General features: G+C 56.0%; 6 protein-coding genes across 6 annotated transcripts; 3 read left to right on the top strand and 3 right to left on the bottom strand.

Annotated features, from left to right (window-relative positions):
- Positions 1-78: 78 nt before the first annotated feature.
- On the bottom strand, positions 79-480 carry IE81DRAFT_292760 (hypothetical protein; the record flags this gene model as incomplete). Its single annotated transcript, XM_025511972.1, has 1 exon — positions 79-480. A coding segment is annotated over one exon (402 nt), but the record flags the coding sequence as incomplete, so codon positions are not given.
- A 4,081-nt stretch (positions 481-4,561) lies between these two features.
- IE81DRAFT_292800 (thiolase-like protein) lies at positions 4,562-7,778 on the bottom strand (the record flags this gene model as incomplete). The annotated part of the gene is made up of 6 exons (XM_025511975.1): positions 4,562-5,644; positions 5,720-6,212; positions 6,301-6,489; positions 6,552-6,981; positions 7,066-7,544; positions 7,636-7,778. The coding sequence occupies 6 exons, from the start codon at positions 7,776-7,778 to the stop codon at positions 4,562-4,564; spliced, it is 2,817 nt and encodes a 938-aa protein (XP_025367996.1).
- Positions 7,779-10,194: 2,416 nt separating this feature from the next.
- IE81DRAFT_348855 (hypothetical protein) lies at positions 10,195-11,684 on the top strand (the record flags this gene model as incomplete). Its single annotated transcript, XM_025516306.1, has 4 exons — positions 10,195-10,394; positions 10,485-10,629; positions 10,700-10,815; positions 10,886-11,684. The coding sequence occupies 4 exons, from the start codon at positions 10,195-10,197 to the stop codon at positions 11,682-11,684; spliced, it is 1,260 nt and encodes a 419-aa protein (XP_025367995.1).
- A 191-nt stretch (positions 11,685-11,875) lies between these two features.
- Positions 11,876-12,466, bottom strand: IE81DRAFT_348854 (hypothetical protein; the record flags this gene model as incomplete). Its single annotated transcript, XM_025516305.1, has 1 exon — positions 11,876-12,466. One exon carries the CDS (start codon positions 12,464-12,466, stop codon positions 11,876-11,878), a length of 591 nt encoding a protein of 196 aa, XP_025367994.1.
- Positions 12,467-13,463: 997 nt separating this feature from the next.
- IE81DRAFT_201302 (hypothetical protein) lies at positions 13,464-13,713 on the top strand. The gene has a single exon (XM_025510885.1). It carries the CDS (start codon positions 13,496-13,498, stop codon positions 13,655-13,657), a length of 162 nt encoding a protein of 53 aa, XP_025367993.1. The 5' UTR covers positions 13,464-13,495; the 3' UTR covers positions 13,658-13,713.
- Positions 13,714-14,032: 319 nt separating this feature from the next.
- On the top strand, positions 14,033-16,763 carry IE81DRAFT_316022 (FAD/NAD(P)-binding domain-containing protein). Its single transcript, XM_025512550.1, has 11 exons — positions 14,033-14,290; positions 14,396-14,435; positions 14,510-14,741; positions 14,812-14,849; positions 14,922-15,024; positions 15,104-15,435; positions 15,515-15,750; positions 15,815-15,986; positions 16,054-16,221; positions 16,308-16,352; positions 16,432-16,763. The coding sequence occupies exons 1-11, from the start codon at positions 14,141-14,143 to the stop codon at positions 16,692-16,694; spliced, it is 1,779 nt and encodes a 592-aa protein (XP_025367992.1). The 5' UTR covers positions 14,033-14,140; the 3' UTR covers positions 16,695-16,763.
- The last annotated feature ends 1,147 nt before the right edge of the window (positions 16,764-17,910 follow it).

Raw genomic sequence — 17,910 nt, 5'->3', positions numbered from 1 at the left:
TAATCGCGCTGACTCGGTAGTCTCCCGAACACCGTAGACAGGGCAAGGCAGTAAAGCCGCAACATTTGCAAAGTAGGCAATGCTACCTCCCGCGCCATGTATCAGGAACAGCGGATCACCGTTCGTCACGTCATTAAGATGCACGACGCATGTGTCAGCGGCGGAGTCCAAGCTAGCTGAGCCTTTTGCGGTCCCGTTCGAAGCGGAATTGCCATTGGGCTGCGCGACTTCCGACGAGGCTTGAATGTCTCGCAACGTAGTTGCTCCTAACAGCTGCATTTGCGTAAAGCTCAGACCAAATTGGCGCTTGAGCAGGCCAGATAGCTTGACCGCTGTGAGCGAGTCTAGACCGAGAGAGCTCAAGGGTGCTCTTTCGTCCAGCGAGTCAGACTGAGCACCAAGAGCTTCTTCCACCAAGCCTTTAGGGCTTTTGATCACCTTTGCTGAATCAGCGGCCTGACTTGCGCGTGTATCGTGCATCAAATGCCGCCAGCATGACGCTTGAAGAGGCGAAAGCAATTGCAGCGATTGGATGTCAACATCCGGAACGTAGTAGCCATTGATGACCACGCCGTCCTCGATGAGATGCAGAGCATCTTCGAAAATCCAAAAGAGCTGCTCAAAGGTGATGCCCAAAGTTTGCCCGAGCGAGATGAGCGATGCGTGAGCTCGCCCTTGTGTTCCCGACAAGGTGCGAATGTACGAGCCTCCATCGAGAAGTGGCGGAAGAGCCACTGCAAGAGTCTTTTGGCTGATCGCGGCAATCGCTTCGAGGCCGCTTCCAGCAGCTGCATAGCTGCTCTGGCCCGAGTTACCGACCAAAGAAGCAAGCGATGAAGTTGCGATCACAAAGTCAAGATCGGACGTGGCATGTCCAGCGGTTGAAAGCATGTTGGTCAAAGCAACACCCTTGGCGCCGTAGGATGCTTCGAAGCGGGCTTGTGTTTGTGCCGAAAAAGGCGCGTCGCGAATATCGGCAGCAACGAGGAAGATGCCACCAATTTGGATATTCAGCTGTTGCCAGAATGCGTTGACGGACGTCGTGCTTGATGCGTCAAGCGTCTCGATACGAAGATCGAAACCTGCGGCCGTTTGCAGGTACCGAAGAAGCTCGTGCGTGTCAACAGACATGGCCGATGCTGCCAGTGCAAATGTACCGAGGTCAGCGATCGGCATGATGTGATCATTGCGCGTTCGAAAATGTCACACTCACCTTTCTTCGCAAATGCATTGCGGCCGGATCGCGACGCAAGAATGACCGTACGAGCACCTCTTTGCCTCATCCAAGCAGCCATCCTCAGACCGAGGTCGTTGCAGCCTCCGACACAGAGGTACGCTTTGCGAGGATTGAACAAAAGGGTCTGTCGTCCGAGTCCCTTCTTCACGAGTGGAGCGGAGTCCGCCAAGGGAAGCAGCTTTTCGACTTGTGTCTGGCTGATCGAGATTGAGCTGTGGCGGCGAAAGATGTGCCGCAAATGGTCTTCAAGAACAATCCTGTGGCCTTTCGGCGACAGCGTGCGCCAAAGTTCTTGCACGTCTTTGCTGTCGTTGGTGACCAGCAACAGCTCCGAGCGACAAGACCGGAGCTCCCACGACCAGTCCTCTCCGAAGTCCGAGAGCTGCTTGACGTTCATGCCCATCGTCTTCAGCGCTCGAGACAACGCTTGATCAAGTGAGGCGCTTCCGCTGCTGATTAGGGCCAATCCAGCCTCGCTACGAGTGCAGCCGTCGCTGACAACAGCATCCAGCAAAGCAGGTAGGATGGCCGCAAGCGATGGGCGTGATGCGCCGCAAACTTCGATGGTCTCCACCTCTGACGCCACCACAAAGCTCGCTACCGGAGCGCTCGTCAGAATGACGAACGCAGCAGATGGAGAGTCTTCTGCTGCCGGGCTCACACGTCGACAGCATGCAAGAGCAGCATTCGCGCTGATGTCAAGCCTCTCGTCCACGTGATAAGCTTGCTCTCCTTCGTCTACGAAGGGAGGGTAGGTCACTTGACGTTGACCTTCCGCATTGCGGACCCAGAAAGGTTCTGCCGCAGAGCTTGCAAATATCTCGGGGTCGGCAAGACGTATCAAGCGTGGCACAAACACGCTAGAAGAGCGATCGATCCAAAATTCGAGGTCGTCTCCCTCGACCAAATCGTCGAAGCCGCAGCCGAGTCTGGACTGAAGCAGCTCAAGTCGATCCTTTGAAGCTTTTGCTTGGACCGAAAAGGATGCATCCAGCACGAGGATGATGTCAGTCGCGCTGACCTCGTTTCGAATTGTTCTTGATAGACCAATGATCACTTGAGAGGAGGGGTTGTCCGAAGCGTGAATCAGGGCCAGGGTACGTGCTTCCCTACGATCGAGGGCATCAATGAGCTGCACCAGCTCCTCTTCGCTCCCAGCATGAAAGGGGATGTACTCGATCACGCGTCGAGGGACATCAATCGGCGTAGACGCTCCTGGGCAAAGTTGCGCTGTCAGACAAAAGTGGCTGATGGTCTTGCAAGCAGGAGCGAGAGAGTGCAAGACGTCTAACTTGAAGGCGGCTAGCAGCTTCGTCCACTCCGCAGGGCTCATGGTAATGTGGCGTCTGTCGTCCGTATATCCATGCCACTCTTGAAAAGTGCCCATGACGTAGTCCATCCACAGACTTCCATGCCGGTCCTGCCATTCGAGACCGTTGAGGTCTATCAGGACAAAGAAGCCGCAAGGTGCCAGCAAGCGAGCGACGGACTCGACGGCGGCAGCAGCTTTTGGAAGAACATGCAGCACATCGACTAGTCGTGATCATGAAGCAGCACACGCAGAGCGAGTATCAGCAAGAGGGGGGATTGCAGCGTCGCGAAAGTATGTCAAACTCACAGCAAGTTACGACGTCAAAGACGCCTCCCACGTCTTGTTCCTGTCGCCTCTTGTTCAGGTCAAGTTTTTTGGCAACCGACTTGTGCGGAGCCCTGACAAGCGCCGCGGCTTGCTGTGCAAGAGCGGCCGACGCGTCTGTTACGACAAACTCGACGGTAAGGTCTTTGGCAGACTGGCACACTTGCTCGATGGCGTCCATGCACATATTTGTCCAGAGTCCAGTCCCGGCGCCGACTTCGAGAACTCGAACGACCTTCTTGCCAGATGTGTAACAAGACTCGAGCGCATCTGCGAATGCTTGCGCTGCCTGGGAGAACACTGGATCTAAGCTGACCCACTGTCTGTAGAATTCTGTCATCAAGTCGTCAGAAAAGAGGGCAGCAATCGAGGCCTATGCGAGGCTGCATTGTCAGTCTGCGACGAAGATGGAGTCCGAGACGATACACACTCACTTGACCATCCACAGCGACCCTGGGCAGAATCTTGGCAATTCGAAGCGGAGCTTCGAACAATGCGGTGGCCGTATCTGCAAGCGCAACTGAGAAGTTGGTGCAGTCACACCGAGAGGAGAGTACTTGCGCTCTTGCCCAAGTGGAGTACCGAAATCGATCTAGCGGCAAGTCTGGGCGAGAGGCGAAAGCGTCCGGAGCTCGCTTCAAAAGGCGATGGCAGTGCGCGTCAAGTGCTTCGAAAATGTCTTCCCTGAAAGTCCAAGATTGGTCGTTGGGCAGCCGGAACGACGACTTGCTTGCAGGCTGGTTGGCCACAGGTTGCCATAGTATCGTGTGTCTGTTGCTAGGAGGTCCAGCAGCAGTAGATTGGTGTCGTTGCATCTTGACGCCTTGCAGAGAAGCAACGCATCGCTGACTAGCCGAATCGCACAGCTGCACGTCGAACATGCAAGCTTCTGGGGTCCAACTCACTCTTCGACAGACGCCTACATAGTCAGCATTGGGCGAGGCGTCCTCGAAGAGGATACTGCGCTCGATTCCGGCTGGCAAGAAGAAATTTCCGTGCAGCGCAGAGCCGCATCCGCGCAGTGCTAGGCAGCCTGTAGCCTGCAGGGCAGCATCTAAGAGCGCCGGATGCAGCAAATAGTCCTTGGGTCTGAACGAAGCGAGGGACAAGATCAACTCGTGTGGCACGCTGTATTCGCGAATCGAGAGTGCGACGCACCTTTGCAGCTTGGCTTTATCCTCAGTCTCGAGGCCCCGGACACTGACCACCGCTACGTCCACCCCAAACTCGATGGTAGTCATGCGCCGAAAAACGGATTCAAAGTCGTCCAGGTTATAAAGCTTGAGTGCTTCTTCTCCGTCCAACACTTGAGAGCACATTTTTCGAGCTGAGCTCACATCGATCCTCGGTTGCCTCGCCTTGGAAGAACGTATCAATTGAGCGGTAGCATGATCTCTCTGTGATGCAGGAGGCGAGGGACACTAAGTAGAATGCGGTGTGTTCACCGCAGAAGCGGGTGATACGTACCGTCCTCGTTCCAGCATGGTCAACGACGGAGAAGGACCAGCTCGCACCGGCTGTGGCAGCAGAACGTATTTTCCAAGGCAGGCCCTCAGTCTTGAGAGGCAGGGCCAAGGGAAAGACGAGGTCGCGCACTTCCAAGGGGAAGCCGCCTGTCTCAAACCGCTCTACAGCTTCCCACGCCGCCTCGAGAAAACCTGAGGGCAACAGTAAAACGGAGCAGGTGATTAGCGATGCGTCAAAAGTCGCTGGATTTTTCGCTTTCGCTGCTCACCTGTGGCAGGTAAAATAGGGCTGCCTCGAATGACGTGATCGGCCAAGTCTGGGTGCGTGTCCGCGCTGAGCAAAAGGTTCCCGCCAGGTTGGGCGTGCAATGGGCGACTCGCAGATCGATGAGCGTCGCGTGTGGCGGTGTGATCGAGCAGCAGAGGACGCTCTTCCCGCACAAGGGGATGACGCGGATGTTTGACGAGATCTGTGGCTTGACCTCCAAATATCTGCCCAAGGTCGAGGTCGTGGCCGTCGACCAGGAGCTGCCCAGTGGTGCGATACAGCGCTTGTAGCTCCTCGACAAAGACCGCCTCGGAATCTGTGTGAGCCTTGGCTCGATGCAGCGGACACAGCGCGGCAGGATGGTCCAAAACGCACGCGCCTATGTAGGCGGAGAGTACAGGATGCGGCGCCATCTCGAGGATTCTCGGGGCTTTCGGAGACTCTGGGCCATGCTCCCGCCGCCAAGAAGCCAGAGCTGGCCAAAATTGGACCGCATGACGTGCATTACGCCAAACGTGGGCAGGCGTAAAAGGCCCGCAGTCAAATTGGCCGCTCACTGTGCTCACAAACGGAATTCGAGGTGCGAATGCTGCGGCAGCCTTGCCATGCTGTGCGTGGCGATCAAAAATCGCGGTCACCTCTCGGAGGTATTCGGACTTGCAAGCCTCCATGAGGGAAGAATGAACGGGAACTTCGGTGGGCAGTACCCTTGCAAAGAAGCCTCTGCCTTTTGCGTCCGAGCAGAGTTCTTCGAGAGCTGCTCGATGCCCGGATACCAAAAGAGCCTCCGGGCTGTTGAAGGCCGCAAGATCGATTGTGAAATGCGCAGAGCCCTTCGAAGCACGCCATTGCGCTAGTAAGCGCTGACCTGTAGGAGCCGAGCAGTGGACCACCGCCATTCCATGTTCGCGCGACTGCACAGAGCTCATAGCCGTGGACCTTGCAATGGCAAGCTCCATGGCCATTGTGCGAGAGATTGCTCCGCAGGCATACATGGCAGCTGTTTCTCCAGCCGAGTGACCCATCACTGCGCTTGCCTTTGCGCCAGAAGTGTGCCGACGTGAGTCTGGTTGCACGAGAGAGGCAGTATTCTCATCCCTGCGTCTACTCACTCGAAGGTTCCAGCTACTGAACAAATCAAAGAGCGCCATTTGAAGCGCGGCTAGAGCTGGTAACATGATCTGCACTGGCCACACACCGCCTTCCGTGAGGGCAACGGTAGCCTTTGAATCGCCAAAAAGACCGTAATCATGAATCAGGCTTCGTTTCGTCTTGTCCTTGTAAATCTCGTCGAGCTCATCGATGGACCTTTTGAAGACCGAGTAAGTGGAGTACAATGATTTACCCATGTGCTGATGTTGCGGACCTTGGCCTGCAAACACGAGCAGCGGCCCTTCTACAGATTCATGAGAAACCATCGAGCTCGTCAGCGATTTGGGACTGTTGCTGATCACATTTGACACGTAGTAGCACCTCCATGGCATCTGTCTAGCTCTGCGAGCGACACTGAGAGCCAGCTGCGTCTGCGAGACGTCTGGCTGCTGCACATTGGAGTACTCTTGCACCAACTGCGCAGAGAAGTATGACATGGTGTGAGCCGAGTCTCTGCTCCCGCGGGTGCACCAGGCTCCTCACCTTTTGCAAGGCTTGTCCAGTCATTGCGCCCACAAACCACAGCTGAGGAGTCGAGGACTTGACTTGATCGCGGGCACTACTCGCGCTATCACGATGCTGCAGAGCATCGTTGCGATACTCTTGGAGCACCACGTGCCCATTTGCGCCCCCAAATCCCGAACTCGTCAGCGCGGCCACTCCGAGGTGCTTGTCTGCTCGTGTAAGTCCTGCAGCAGATGAGGGTACATGTGCATTGAAAGCTGACCAGCTGAAAGGCGTGCGCATCAACGGTCAGTTCAGCACGGTCTCACAAGCGGGAGGCCCACTCACTTGATTCGCGAGGATGGAGTTTTGAAGTTGATTTGAGGCGGAACTACTCCTTGACGCAGGATCATGACGCATTTCATGAGCGAGACGAGTGAAGCAGCGTATTCTGTATGCCCAAAGTTTGGCTTCAGAGAGCCAATCGTCAGAGGTCGCGATGCGCGGCCATTGCAGAAATAGGGGCCAGCGGCATTGAGCTCGATCGAATCCCCAACGCGAGTGCCGGTCGCGTGCAGCTCCAAATAGTCGACGACAGACGGGCTCAAGCCGGCCTGCCGCCACGCAGCCTCGATGCACTCCAGTTGCGAAGGGCCAGATGGGCTGGCGAGCGAGAGAGCAGAGCGACCGTTCGAGTTTATGCTCGTGCCGAGAATGGTGGCGTAGACAAAGTCGCCGTCTGCCACAGCTGTGCTGAGCGGCTTGATGACCACTGCGGCTAGACCTTCACCACGAACGTAGCCGTCGGCCTCCTGGCTGAAGCTGCTGCACTTGCCCGTCGGGCTGAGCACGCCGAGCTGACTGAAGCCGATCATGTCCTCGATGCGCAGCATCAGATTTGCGCTAGCAACCAAGGCTGCGCTACATTCCTTGTTGCGCAGAGAATTGATGGCGAGATGCAGCGCTGTGAGGCTGGCAGAGCAGGCAGTGTCTGTATTGCAGCTTGGGCCTCGAAGGTCGAACGCGTGGCTGATGCGATTGGCGAGCATACACGCGGTGCGCCCTGTCTGATAGTACTCGTCTGCCTGGTAAGCTTCATCTTGCAGCAACGGCTCTGGCGTCGGCGAGCCGCCGATAAACACGCCGACAGGAGCGCCGCGCGTCTTGATGCCGCTGTCTTGCAAAGCTTCCAGTGCGATCTCGAGGGAGAGCAGAGTGGCCAGGTTGACGCGGCGCCCTTCTCGTTTGGTCATTCCAAAAGAGCTCCAGTCCACCATGTGCTTGTCTCGCAGAGTGGCCGCTTGTGGTGTGCAGATGGTACCTGGGCCGCGGCCCACCCAGCTGAGACGGGGAGGGGGGCAAAAGTAGTGAGAGAGGAGGCCTAGACGGAAGCTCAAGAGACGTGCAACATCGCTCCACTCGCCCGACTCACGCTTCAGCATGGAAGGAGCTAGGATCGATGTGCCGAACAGCAGACTTGCCATCAAGAAGAAGCTGCCAGAAGCCAGCTTTGTCCAAATCAGCGTCTGCTTCGCTTGGCGCGGCTAGCCTGCAAGCCATGCCAACGACGGCCATCATCGGCTCAGACTCGGACTGCATGTCTCCATCCTGCTGGCTGAGGGAAGGCATCGGTGCTGACGAGTCATGAAAGAGGGGCTGAAACAGATCTTGGGCCAAAGGAGCGCCACCGGAGGCCTTGGGGTTCGCGAGAATGCGGCCGGCCTTTGAGCTGCTTGCTATTTGAGGTCATTTGCGAGCTTTTTACGCAGCTCTGATCGTGGTTTGTAGCTCCGCACTCGCCCCTCTCGAACTGCAATCAAAAGAGTCAGAGTCGCAGTCGCAGTCGCAGTCGCAGTCGCGATCTTGACATTCGCCGAATCGCGCAAGGCGCCGACACCGACTGATCTAGCCGACGTGGTGTAGTCCACATTCACAGTCAAGAGTTGCAGTCACGAGTCACGAGTTGAGTCACACTCGATCGAGACGCAAGATTGCACGTGCGAGCATTGTGATTTGCGGAACATGCGGAGATCACAAACTTGTTGAAAGGTGTGGGTGCGTGACCCTCATCGCTCATCCTTTCATGCCCCCCCCCCCCCCCCCTCTGTGCTTCCTCACCGCTTCCGAGGAGGCCATGCATGCAGGGCCGCTGCTCCAGACCGTCTGCATCTTCGTCGTCGAATGGCATGGCCCGAGCGCTGGATGATAGGACACGAGGATCGTGAATGTCGAAGAGGATCACGAACCACGAATGATGCGGAGAGGTGTTTCACACCCGTGACTCACTGATCGTGAATTGTGTGCGGCAGGCGAGTCGCGAGTCACTTGATTGGCAGCAGGAGTGTGCACTTTATCGACGCGGAAGTCCGATCAGCTAAAGCTTGCTGCTGCTCGCGCGTTGGCGCTTCTCGCTTAGCTTAGCGCAGTTTGAATGTTGCAGTCATGCAGCATGCACGAGTCGAGATAGTCGCGTCGCGAGTGTATCCGCGTCTTCAAGCACCTCGACAGTTCATCAAAAGCGTGAATCGGCGGTGCGCCTGAATGCGCTAGATCGCTCGGCGTCTCCGCAGAGACATGCTGTGTGCTCACCTTGCATGCATGCATGAAACATGGATGAAAAGACGACAGCAAGAAGACAGCATCCGATTTTGTTCCAGATGATGTGATTGTCAGTCAAAGAGTGTGATGTCAGTGTCTAGTTTCGCGTGCAATGAACAGCGGATCGGATCGTGAATGCAATCAGACTTGTGCACTCGTGCACTCATCAGATTCAGAATGTTTGATTCTTGATTTCCTCCCGCGAAACCCGATCGTGATTGACGCTGCGCGCGGTAAAATCATTTGCTGCTCTTCTCGGTGACCCATCGAGGGGCTCGCCTTGCTTACAGAGCTCAGCAGCCGAGGAGAAGGACGACTGCAACGCTGAGCTAGCTAGCTGCACACCCTTGATCGATTGAGCCTTTCCAGTCTCGAACGAAGGAATAGACGCGCGCTTCCAGTCTTGAGTCCTGCTGCATCATGCACGATTCACACGATTGGCGCTCGCGTATTTCGTAACTCCATAAGGACTCCGAAGGCAGCTTTCATGCGTCTGCTGCGAGTCTAGTGCGTGCGTGAGGAGGGCGCATTAGACTTGATGCATGCAGAGGTCAACTTTGAATGTTTCAATTAACGTGCCTGCAGCATTCGAGACTTGGCGACTGCCGAGTTTGCATCCAGCAGCGCCCGCCATTCGTGATTCCATTGGGGCCTGCGCGCGTGGCCGCTTGCATGGTCAGCACCCATGCAAGCGCTGCTGTGTGCTGCTTCACACGTCGGGGGTGTCGGCGCTCCGACAATGACCGCGCGCCAGGCCTTTGCTGTCAAAACTCCGCTCCTCTTGTTTGATGCAGGATGGCGTTGCATGGCGGGCGAGGTGTGCTCGAGTGTTGCTGCAGTTTGAGCTCTGTTGGTCAGCCCGCTTCCGCAAGCAGCGCTCCGACTTTGAGCGTCGCCCCAAGCGGGTCGACGACTCGAATGAACGCATATCAAGTCTGAGTTGCATTGTGATTGTGATTATCCTCTCCATTGTTATCATTCTGGCACTTCCGCAGCCTCGCTGCCAGCCCAGAAGGCACGGTGGCCGACGGCGCGCTGCGCTAAAGTCGGCACTTTTGGCCCGAAGACTTGTGGGCGCAGGTTTCGCTCGCGCACAGCGTTTGGCGCACGCGTGAATGTGAATGATTGATTCCACAAACGTCGACAGAAACGGAATGTGAACGCCTTGAGAACTGACCCTTTAGCTCCTGACGGTTGTCAACGCACATCGCAAAAACTCGATTGCCATCCGCGCACCGCATCGCATCGCAGCAGCTTGATACCTTCCACTTGTGCAGGGCATCCATCGTCTGATCATCCATCCACTCTCTTTCTCGTAATAACCAGCGCGAGCACCATACATACACCTCTGCCTCATTCCTTCGTACCCTAGCCTTCGCGTGCTACAGCAGCCATGAACGCCTCCCCGACCGATCTCGATGCGCAAAAGCTGCAGTACAAGATTGCAGTGTATAGTCAACTATGCTTCTTCTTCTACGGCATGGTACTGTGGGACGTGGTCAGCTGCTTGCCTCGCGAAACGAAGCACATTTTTTGGCCCGAGCTCCGGACCGCTTTTCAGCGACGTCAGAGGCTATCCTTGGCAACTTCGCTGTGGGTATGGGGATTTTCCGCTGGAAAGAAACGGTATTCGCGCCGCTTACGTTCGCATTGTTTTTTTTTTTTTTCATGGCCGCCTCGCAGTCTGCTAGCGAGCCGAATCGTTGCGCCAATCCTGGTAGCCATCTCGCTGGACTTTTTGGGGCAACCGATTAGCTGTTCGCGTTCGTACTATGCCTTCTGCGTAGGACTTGCGATCCAAACAGGCATTTGCGCCTCCATCTTTGCAGTGAGTTGACCTCAGCCGTGAGGCGTGATCGCGAGGCCAGGCTGATGAGGATGACTGCATGGTGAATCAGCTACGCACTAGCGCCCTTCGCGGAGCCGGAAGACTGTTGACCGCCTTCTTATGGCTCAACGTTGCCGGCATCACCGGCTTCTGGGTGGCGTGGGCAGCCACATGGCGCGTCAGCCAGTGAGTACGCTGCTCACTCCATGCGCCTTGCAGGCCAAATTTGACGAGCGCTGCCATGCTGGGGGGACAGGCTGCCAATCACGGACGCCAATCGCTACTCTCCCATTTGCTACGATGTCCGAGGACCTCATGGCTGGACAAAAGCGATGTTTATCTGGAGTCTTTCCTTTGATGTCATTGTCTTCCTCTTGACGATCGACAAGGCTTTCGGCGGAGCCTACAAATCGGCAAAGTCGGGCGGCAGATGGATGCTCTCCTTTCGGCAGATGTCCGAAGTGACGCGACAATTCTACACCGACGCGCTCTGGTACTTTTTCATCACAGTCACCGTCGAGATCGTTCTGCTCGTCTGGTATATCACGCACCTCAACGACAACATCGTTGCCGGCCTCGTCATGGTTCAACTCTGGCTGACGTCCGTCATTGGCCCGAGGGTCATCTCGAATCTCAAGTTGGTGGACAAGATCCAGGGATCTTCGCATAATGCCGGACCAGGACACGCACTTCCGATGAGCTCTTATCCAGGCTCAAACGCCGCTCCGATCAAGACCACTACCAACTCTACCGCGCCGGACTCGCAGCCGCGGTTTGTCGGTGTCCATTCCATTGGCACGCCTCAAGTCACTGGAAAGGGAGGCGACACTGCCGGCTCCAGTTACTCCTTCGATGCTAGCCCTGTGGACGCAAAGCAGTGGTCACGTCAAAATCAAAACGGCAGCCCCAACCACCAGCCCAGCTCGGTCTCGCCGCCGCGCGAATCAAGTTTCCGTGAGGTGGCCATGCCGCCCATTGCGCACGCCCATGGCTGGTCCCGTCAGCGATCCGACGATATTAGCTACACGGTCGAGACGATCTACAAGGTTTCGTGATTCATAGCTTTAGCTCCTCGCCTCTACCCCGTCTGCAGCTTGCAATTCCTTCGATTTGATCCATGTCGCGCTTAATACTTGCACATCACTCTCACTCTTTCACAAGGAATAGCACGACTTTTGGCACATGGCCAGATTTCTGTGTGTTCGTGCAACTCCCTTTTCATCGCGCCATCTGAATGCTGTCATCTCTACCCGCTTCCATGCGAAAGCTGAGCCCGCTTGAAGTACAACGTGCACGGCGGGCCGCCAGTGGGCACGAGCCGCATGAAGTCGCCAGCAATGCAGCAAGGCGTGGCTTGCGAAGTTTCAAAGGTCGCTCGGCGGCTCACCAGACGCCCGTGCCATGCAGGTTGCGTGCTTTGAGTGATGTGATGATGGATCGTGACCTCTCTGATCGCCGTGGCCAAGCTGCTCGAGCCCATGTCGATGCTGTATCTGGCAGTGTACGCCAACGAAGACCGCGCGACGTCGGCCCAGGCTTCGGTGTGCGTATCATGCAAAAAGCTGGCGGGAGGGTACGGCGTCTTTTCTGAAGCATCCTCGAGATGTCTTCTGCCACCCTCTGGCCCTTCGAGCATGATGGCTGACATTTGTCGAGCACCCGAATGGTAGATGAGGTTTCCAGAGCCGTAGAAGTCGTTCAGACCACCTGGCACGTGCATGTTCGGATCGTCGAAGCGAGCCCATTGCAGGTCCCAGCAACCGTCGAGGTGCCGCTCGAGGGAGGCTACGTCGGAAAACGTGACCGCTTGGGGCCGATCCTTTGTGGCGGCAGCCATTGTCAGAGGGCTTCTTTGACTGTGAGACCCAAAGGCGGCTGGACTTGGCCGGCAGAAGAGGAGTCGGGAGTGGAGAGATTCTGCAACCACGACGCAGTCGAGCGGACAGATCGCGTGGCGGACTCGTGACTGTGGTCTGAAGGAAGCGAAGCGCGGTTCATCAATCACAATGGCTGATGTCGGCGCAGAGCGTAGCTCGCAAAAAGAGCGACTTTGCGCCTGCTTTGCAATCGCAATCACGAATACGTGCACGTTGTTGGCCGCGGGATGCGCCTCATCCGACCAATGCGATCTCCGCGCTTCTCTCCAAAAGGCAACGCAGCTGCCGCGCCAAGTCAGCGCTGCTGAACTTTGAGGCGCGTTGCGTTGCGTTGCAGTCGTGGGCGCATGAGGGCTGTGAATGTCTTGGGTTCAGTAGTAGTCCTGAGTACCAAACAGCAGCTAGCAGGCCATATCTCTGGTCCTCGCACCATTCACGATTGCTTTCATGCAATTCACGGTTTGTACACGCGGTATGCGCATGTCTGCAAGCGATTCCATGCTGCACTCACGACTCACTTTGATACTCGACGGATGAGCGACCTGACCGCGACGAGGGCGGAGAGCGATGGTGCGACTCGTCGTCTCACAGCCCACGCGCAGCCGAGCGAGCAGTCAAGAGTCGCGATGCTGCAGAACTCTCTTGCACCGCTAGCGCCCTTCAACCGCACGATGCATGGCGTGCCTGCTGCATGCATGCATGCCTGTCTCATTTGGTCCGCGTCTGCATGATAGCGCGCCGCCGAACGAACGTGCAGAAGGTTGCTGCATGGTGATGCAGCATACCGCGGGGGGTCTCAGCCGGCTTATCCTAGCGCGCGCGAATCACGAATGAGGCGGGCGTGCGACCTGAGTTCACGATTCCACGATTCAGATTGCATTGCACTCATTGAACACGAGTGAGTGAGTCAGAGTGGCATATATGCACAACGTTGTGGACAAGATTCGTGATTCACATGTGCGCTTCGGTTCACGAGCGTGCTGGGATATATGCGACTCACTTCGCGTGCGATTGTCTTAAACTTTGCTCTTGCTCTCACACTCTTGACTCTGACTTCATCCGCCCACTCGATCGATACTTTTGCACAAGACGTCCACCTGATTCCAAAGGGGAGAAGCCAATCACCCGCGCGTTCGCAGCCCCGATCTTGAAAGTGAGGTGAATGTGAATGTGCATGAAGCTATCTCGGTCAAATGGTCGTCGATGGGTCATCAATGGTCAATCTTGGCGTTCGCTGTAGCGAGGTGTCCCGTGGGCCACTCAGACTCTGCAGCCGCGGTTCATGTCAGCTCATGCATGCATGCATGCATGCATGCATGCTCCTGCATGCACCTTGTGTTGAGATACAAGCGGCGCGGCGCTATACTCGTGACTACTTACGGTCGCCCGTGCAGTGCAGTGCAGCGCACGCGCACAAGAGTTGTTGTGAGGTTAGGGTGGCATGGCATACGTGCACAGCCTTGCAGCCGAGCTCTCAAGCAGCTCACGTATATTCGTGATTCTTGCATCTCGATCGTATGGAATCTCGATTGTAATCGACGTGCAGGCCTCCCTGACGCCTACGCCTTGCTCTTCTTCTTCATCTCCTCATCCAGCATAGCACAGCACAGCGACCCGCTTTCAAAATTCGCAACATGTCCTCTCCTTCGAGCAACATCAAAGTGGCTTGCGTCGGCGCTGGCTATGCCGGTCTTGCGCTTGCGAGGTCTATCCTGGACAGCGCGCCTGGGGCCCAGCTGACCATCTACGAGGCGGACGAAGGTGTGGGAGGCGTTTGGCGCAAAGTGAGCGATCGAGAGAGAGAGCGAGCGCATAGGAGATCGTCTGCTAGCCTGCCCGCCCGTCCGCCTGTCTGCCTCTGACCGCGTGCGTGCTTTGCCCGCGTGTAGACCTCTTATCCAGGCGCAGGCAGCGACTTTCCCTCTCATTGTGAGCGCACCTGTGGGGCGCGGGCAGACATTGGCCAGCTGACTCTGTGCTGTGCTGTACCCTCACCATCGCAGTGTACGCTTTGCCATGGGCTCTCAATCCCGACTGGGCTCGCTTCTACAGCACTCGTCCAGAGATTCTGGCTTACCTCGAGCGCGTGGCAGAACAAAGCGGCTTCTTGCCTTATATCCAATTCAAGCACAGGGTCCAGAGTGCGGTCTGGCAAGAGCAAGAGGGGCTTTGGGACATTTCTGGTACAAGAGCGTCTGCTCAGGGCGAGGAAGCGTGGCACGCAAAGGCTCACGTGTGCGTTCGCATCCTGCAAGGGACGGGATTTGGAGCTGATCATGCGCGCTGACTTGAACACCCTCCGCAGACTTGTGAACGCTGGAGGCATACTTTCCAAATCAAATGGTGCGCGCACAGACATTTGCATTGCAAGTATAAGCGATGGCTCACGTGGACCCTTCGCGCCGACCTCTGCAGTCCCATCTCTGCCTGGCGCTGAAAGCTTCAAAGGGCAAATCGTGCACACTTCTCAATGGAATGACGATATTTTGGTGGCCAACAAACGCGTTGCGGTGATAGGGTGCGCACAAATATTCAAGCTGCCATCTCGCTGCTATGCGTGCTGATCGTTGGCTCGCTGCTCGATTGCTTCTGTATAGTGCGGGGGCCTCGGCGATTCAGATTATACCTGCCCTGCAACGCCTGGGCGTCGGCCACACTGATCTCTATGTTCGCTCTCAAGCCTGGATCGGCACGCCGTTCAATTTCGCCGAGCGAGACGCAAACTTTAAACAGGAAGCGGAAAATTTCGGCACGCTATTCACAAACGATGTCGACATCATCAATCCTGCCTACTCGGAAGAGCAACGCAACGCCCTCCGGCACACCAAGGGCGATGTTGAACAGCATCGAAAGTGGCTCGAGGAAGGCTTCCATGGAAGCGCAAGGGATCTCTACACGCGTGACAGCCCCATGTCTCTTTTTGTTCGAGGTCAGCCAGAGAAGGACCCAGCGCTATGCCGCGTCAGCCTCAAAGCCTGCTCAAGCTTTTGTTTTCCCTCGTCTCGCAGATGCTTTGACAGGTCTCGCGCGTGCCAAGCTGGCAGCTAAGCCCGAGCTCGAGTCGTCCTTCATCCCAGAGTTCAGCTTTGGTTGCCGACGACCGACTCCTGGCCCGGGCTTCTTCGAGACGATCACTGGATCGAATGTGGACGTCATTCAAGGCGCTGTCGATCACCTTACCAACACAGGAATTGTCGCTGCTGGAGACGATAAAGAACGTGCCGTCGACTTGGTCATTCTGGCGGTAAGTGTCTGCTCAAAGTAGTCCAAATGTTCCTCTTCGCTGATGAACCGAAAGGGTCTTACAGACTGGATACAAGGTCGACCACGTGCCACCCTTCGAACTTGTCGGTCGCAGCGGATCATCTCTTCGTGGCGAATGGTCTCAGAACCCGAGAGGCTATCTCTCGTTGGCCACTCCAGGCATGCCCAATTACTTTACGATTGCAGGTCCTCAACACCCGTCAGCAAATGGAAGCCGTGAGTACAAAAGAAACTCCGCCGCGGCTCTGGCTGACGATCGGATCTGCGTGCGAAATGTCCTTAGTCATCTCCAGCTTCTCCCTTCTGAGCGATTATATTGCAAAGGCAGTCGTAAAATTGCAAGGCCTTCCCACTGGAGCATCGCTCGCCCCGAAGAGCTCAGTGATCGACGAATTTTGTGACTACAGTGACAACTTCATGAAGACCCAGGTCTGGACCCAGGGCTGCAACTGTGAGTGTCGGTAATCATCTTCGCGTGTCGGCTCTATCAAAGAGTGCATCGGCTGATGAGATTTGGTTATGCTGCAATGCGCGTAGCTTGGTATAAGAATTCTGAAGGCAGGATCACCACAAATTGGCCTGGTGAGCCTGTCTGATCCGTCTGCGGAGACCGAGCCTTGGCAAGTATTCTGATTACTCCCACGTCCTCGCTCGGCTGCAGGCACGTTCCTTCACTTTGCAGACACTATTAGCAACCCTCGATGGGGAGATTATGATTGGCAAAAGGGCCTCGCACCTCTCAAAGTCTCAGATGCCGAAGCCGAGGGAAGCCTGAAAGCGATCCTTGCCGATGGGCGAGGCGCAAACGAACCAGCTTTGGGCGTTATGGGCCCTTCGCCTGCGCCCTACCTCGATGGCAAGCTGGCTAGCATGTACGACATCAAGCCCGCCGCTCGGCCGACGGCAGCAGCAGCGACAGCCTAGCGGATGCTTGCCAAGCAAATGCCCGATCCGTCGCCATCCGTGACGCGAAGCTCGGAATTGACATGCCTGTAGAATTCTTTTGGGAACTTTGAGTGATTTGAAGCGAAGTTCCGAGACGAGAAAGGGCGCATGATGATCCGCACAGAATGTCGTGATAGGGCACGATTGAGCTTCGTCAATATTTGTGTGCCTGCCCTCGCTGCGGCTGATGCGAGGATGAGGCGCTGAGCCAGTGCGCCGATAATTGGGCACCCTGAGCTCTGCACTCGTGCCTCAGCCGCAATGTGGTACGAGTGTGAGAGTGCGATGCGAGCGTCTAGACGCTGGCTTTGCGCTTCGCAACCCCCCACAGCAGGGTGCAGCGTGCAGCCAAATTTAAAGACTGATCACGATTTTGAGAGGCGTCAGGTCTTAAGCATTGCTCAGCAGACCTGCAGCACGCTAGGCTCCGATTGGCGGTTTGAAGGGGGCGCGGGTGGTAGTGGGCATACGCGCACCGCTCATAGCCCTAGTGCACCAACATGAACGATCGACATTCAGCAAGCGAGAGTGTGAGACCGATACTCGAGTCAATGATGAAGCTGGAGTGCAGCCAAGAGTCTTGTACAATCCAGGCAGGATGGCGTACGGCTGTGCACACGCTTGCATTGCTGTATTCCTTCAGCGTGGCCAACAACCCCGTGTGATCCTTGTAGTCAAGCCATCCCTTTGGGAATCTCCAGACTGCATGTCAAGGAGGCAATGCCCAAAGACCAAGGATCCACATGCGGAAGGAGTCTAGAGCTGAGAGAGCTTGACAGGTAAACAACCAGAGGTCGGAAGCAAGCAATAAATAATTGGCAAAATGTTAACGAGGAAGCATGACAGGCAAGCAATTGCAACGTGAGAGAGCTACGAGGTGTACACCAAGCAGGAAGCAAGAGAGTGCTTGCTTGGCTTGGAAGCAATTGGTGCACAAATTGAGAGTGCTTCATGCAGCAAAGGATGCTAAACAGCGAGCATAACAGGCAGGATGCTAGAGTAAGCTATTGTGGGAGCATAGATGGCAGGCATTGCACAGGTCATGTGGTATCAGTGCATCTTAATGAGAGTGTGTGACAGAGTAGGGTTAGGGTTACAAGGGTGTCCTGTTTTAGGGTCGGAGATGTTTCATAGCCAGTTTGTAGAGCACATTGAGGAGTGTCTTGTGGCAGAAAAGTTTTGGATTTGCGATAGC

The sequence above is a fragment of the Ceraceosorus guamensis genome (assembly GCF_003144195.1).
Source record: "Ceraceosorus guamensis strain MCA 4658 unplaced genomic scaffold IE81scaffold_55, whole genome shotgun sequence".
In the NCBI taxonomy this organism is placed as follows: Eukaryota; Fungi; Basidiomycota; class Exobasidiomycetes; order Ceraceosorales; family Ceraceosoraceae; genus Ceraceosorus; species Ceraceosorus guamensis.
This window is presented reverse-complemented; position numbering and strand designations above follow the sequence as displayed.

Coding starts and splice junctions, on each gene's coding strand:
- IE81DRAFT_201302 (XM_025510885.1), top strand. CDS start 13,496: ATGCGACTCACTTCGCGTGCGATTGTCTTAAACTTTGCTCTTGCTCTC.
- IE81DRAFT_316022 (XM_025512550.1), top strand. CDS start 14,141: ATGTCCTCTCCTTCGAGCAACATCAAAGTGGCTTGCGTCGGCGCTGGC. Junction 15,436..15,514: donor CATGTCTCTTTTTGTTCGAG/GTCAGCCAGAGA, acceptor CTCGTCTCGCAG/ATGCTTTGACAGGTCTCGCG. Junction 15,751..15,814: donor TCGACTTGGTCATTCTGGCG/GTAAGTGTCTGC, acceptor AGGGTCTTACAG/ACTGGATACAAGGTCGACCA.